This window comes from Rattus rattus, chromosome 5 (genome assembly GCF_011064425.1).
Source record: "Rattus rattus isolate New Zealand chromosome 5, Rrattus_CSIRO_v1, whole genome shotgun sequence".
NCBI classification, from domain to species: Eukaryota; Metazoa; Chordata; class Mammalia; order Rodentia; family Muridae; genus Rattus; species Rattus rattus.
The window spans coordinates 90232529-90236556 of record NC_046158.1 but is presented as its reverse complement, the minus strand read 5'-3'; the positions used below and the strand labels follow the sequence as shown (position 1 = coordinate 90236556).

The following is a 4028-nucleotide window of genomic DNA, read 5'->3' as shown; positions in this document are numbered from 1 at the left end:
GTATATATATTACCAAAAGTAATATTTCTAGATCCTGCTAGATTCCAAGTTCTAGTTTTTCCCTTTTGTTTTTGTTCATTATTTTCTTCTTTCCTTCTCCTAGCACCTGTCAATTGCCCATAGGTCCTCAGGTAGGGATGGGACTTCATGAACACTTCTTTCTTTAGTATGGCTTGAACTTTTGCCAGTCTTGTGCAAGTGTCACCCCCTTTGCGAGTGTGAATGTATATGCACAACTGCCATTCTGTGTCTGGAAAACACCATTAATTTTTATTATTAACCATGTTTTGCTTTAAAAATATTTCTGCTCCTATTCTACAATAATTCTAGAGCCTTAACGTGGAGGACTATGATGCAGATACTTTTTTAAAGCTGAAAATTCTCCTGTCTTTTATCATCTTCACCTGGGTCAGTTTCTTAATTCTGGATCTCTTTCTTAATTGTCATTACAGTATCTTAATAGTCATTTACAGTAAAACTTAGCTTCCCTAATGAGGATTGAGAGATACACTAATCTATGACTATACAATAAGTCTTTAGGAGTCTGTTTAATACTGTGTCAATTTAATGGAGTAATACTAGTAGATTATCCCCTCAAATTGTGACTTTTGTCATCACTAGTTCTTGACCCTATTTAAACATAGATAAATAACATTCACGATGCTGGAAGGTTCTATGCATATTACTCAATGAGAAAAGCAGTCATAAACCGTGTTATATTTAGAGGTCTTGACAATACTACTTTGAAGAACTGTGAAGTGATGTTTCAGCATGTGTGAAATTTATACTTCTCCGTTAGCCATGTCCAGAACTTGTTCAGATATCTTTTGGTCTTTAGGTTGGTTGGGATATTAAAGTACAAATAGGATTTCATATATCTCAGATTTTTCCCTTTGATTCTATTAATATAATTACCATAATTTACAGCTTCCTCTGCTTCTCTTTTAGGTACTACTGATATAAAGCTAATGAAGAAAGTGAATTATTCTGTGACATCAGAGTTTGTGTTCCTGGGGCTCACAAACTCCTGGGATATCCAACTGCTGCTCTTTCTGGTATCCTGAATGTTCTATGTGGCATGCATAATGGGAAACTGTCTAATAATTTTCACTGTGGCCTCAGATACTCACTTACATTCCCCTATGTACTTTCTTCTGGCTAACCTCTCCTTCATTGATGTAGGTATTTCTTCTGCCACTTCTCCCAAGATGATTTCTGACTTATTAAAAAAGCACAAGGTCATCTCCTTTAGAGGCTGTATTATTCAAATCTTCTTCAACCATGCAATTGGCGGTGCCGAGATGGTGCTGCTCATAGCCATGGCCTTTGATAGATATGTGGCCATATGTAAGCCTCTTCATTATCTGACCATGATGAGCCCCCAGATGTGCATCTTCTTTTTAATTACTGCGTGGGTAGTTGGTCTTATGCACTCTGTGATACAACTGATTTTCATAGTAAATTTACCTCTCTGTGGTCCTAATATATTGGACAGCTTCTTCTGTGATCTTCCTCAATTTATCAAACTTGCTTGCATGAACACATATAGACTGGAATTACTGGTCTCAATCAGTAGTGGATTCATGTCTTTGGTTTCTTTCTTCCTACTGAGCATTTCCTATATTGTCATCATACTTACTGTTCTGAAACACTCTTCAAGTGGTGCCTACAAAGCTCTTTCTACACTTTCAGCTCATGTGACCGTAGTGGTTTTATTCTTCGGTCCTGCCATATTTTTCTATACATGGCCTTCTTCTACACACCTGGATAAATTTCTGGCCCTATTTGATGCAGTTGTTACTCCTTTTTTGAACCCTGTGATCTACACATTGAGGAATAAAGAAATGAAGATGGCAATGAGGAGAGTATTGCGATATCTAATAGGCTATAGACAAATCTCTTGAATAACTACATTGTGAAGAGTATTATTTAAGCATGAAAATTAATGGTTGGCCAATATCTGAAGGAAACCTGTGTTTGCACACACACACACACATAGTCATTCATACATATAAACTGGTTTGTATGATTCTTATAGGGAAGGCACCGTTTCTTCTAAATGAAGACGAAAGTTCCATGTATTAATAGTACAAAGGCTATATTAATTAGGAGCTTTAATTTTTAAGGATTAGCATTAGTTTGAAACAAACTATTAGAGATAAAGTAAAGGAAAGGAAATGTTTCTTTATGATTTTAAGAATTCAGAAAATTTTCATTTTTAATAAAAAATGCTTTCATGAGTTCTAACTTCTGGCTGTAATCCATGGAGCATTTATTTTGGAATATCGAACTAAGTAATTTGAATGTATGTAAAAGGGCAAACACTCTTTTCCAATTTGGGGGACTTTTCTGGTATTGGAAGAAGGTTAGAGATTTCAGAGAACCCAAGGGAGTCTAAAGAGTGTACGTAAAAGTTTTATGAACTACGTGTGGAAGACCAAGAAGAAGCCAACAAAGTGTACTGAGTTTTCTACCTAAGGAACAGTTTGTTACTCAAAGCCATTCAATTTTCATTTGCCTTTCTTATATATTTTCTGTTTCTTTAAAATAATAATTTATTTTTTGAGGATTTCATACATGAGTATAGTACGTATATCATTTTCATATTTCCCTCTTGCCCTTGTAACTCGTCTGATGTCCTTCCATAGTCTGTGTCAAATTTATGGCTGTTTCTTTAATTATTAATGCTGTATACACATACACATACAGATTGGAAAAGAAGAAGTAAAATATCACTATTTGCAGATGATATGATAGTATATTTAAGTGATTCCAAAAGTTCCACCAGAGAACTACTAAACCTGATAAACACCTTCAGCAAAGTGGCTGGGTATAAAATTAACTCAAATAAATCAGTAGCCTTCCTGTCCACAAAAGAGAAACAAGCCGAGAAAGAAATTAGGGAAACGACACCCTTCAAAATAGTCCCAAATAATATAAAATACCTCGGTGTGACTTTTACCAAGCAAGTAAAAGATCTGTACAATGAGAACTTCAAGCCGCTGAAGAAAGAATTTGAAGAAGACTTGAAAAGATGGAAAGATCCCCCATGCTCATGGATTGGCAGGATTAATATAGTAAAAATGGCCATTTTACCAAAAGCAATCTACAGATTCAATGGAATCCCCATCAAAATACCAATCCAATTCTTCAGAGAGTTAGAAAGAACAATTTGCAAATTCATCTGGAATAACAAAAAATCCAGGATAGCTAAAACTTTCCTCAACAATAAAAGGACTTCTGGGGGAATCACTATCCCTGAACTCAAGCAGTATTACAGAGCAATAGTGATAAAAACTGCATGGTATTGGTACAGAGACAGACAGATAGACCAGTGGAATAGAATTGAAGACCCAGAAATGAACCCACACACCTATGGTCACTTGATTTTTGACAAAGGAGCCAAAACCATCCAATGGAAAAAAGATAGCATTTTCAGGAAATGGTGCTGGTTCAACTGGAGGTCAACATGTAGAAGAATGCAGATCGATCCATGCTTATCACCCTGTACAAAGCTTAAGTCCAAGTGGATCAAGGACCTCCACATCATACCAGATCCACTCAAACACTAGAAGAAAAAGGGGGAAGCATCTGAACACATGGGCACTGGAGAAAATTTCCTGAACAAAACACCAATGGCGATGCTCTAAGATCAAGAATCAAACAAATGGGATCTCATAAAACTGCAAAGCTTCTGTAAGGCAAAAGACACTGTGGTTAGGACAAAATGGCAACCAACAGATTGGGAAAAGATCTTTACCAATCCTACAACAGATAGAGGCCTTATATCCAAAATATACAAAGAACTCAAGAAGTTAGACCACAGGGAAACAAATAACCCTATTAAATAATGTGATTCAGAGCTAAACAAAGAATTCACATCTGAGGAATGCCCAATGGCTGAGAAACACCTAAAGAAATGTTCAACATATTTAGTCACCAGGGAAATGCTAATCAAAACAACCCTGAGATTTCACCACACACCAGTCAGAATGACTAAGATCAAAAACTCAGGTGACAGCAAATGC

At 36.1% G+C, this 4028-nt stretch overlaps 1 protein-coding gene across 1 annotated transcript; it reads left to right on the top strand.

The window, feature by feature from the left end:
• The first annotated feature begins 968 nt into the window (after window positions 1–968).
• LOC116900567 (olfactory receptor 4F15-like) lies at window positions 969–1904 on the top strand. Its single transcript, XM_032902291.1, is given in 1 exon segment — window positions 969–1904. A coding segment is annotated over 1 exon segment (936 nt).
• Window positions 1905–4028: the final 2124 nt, after the last annotated feature.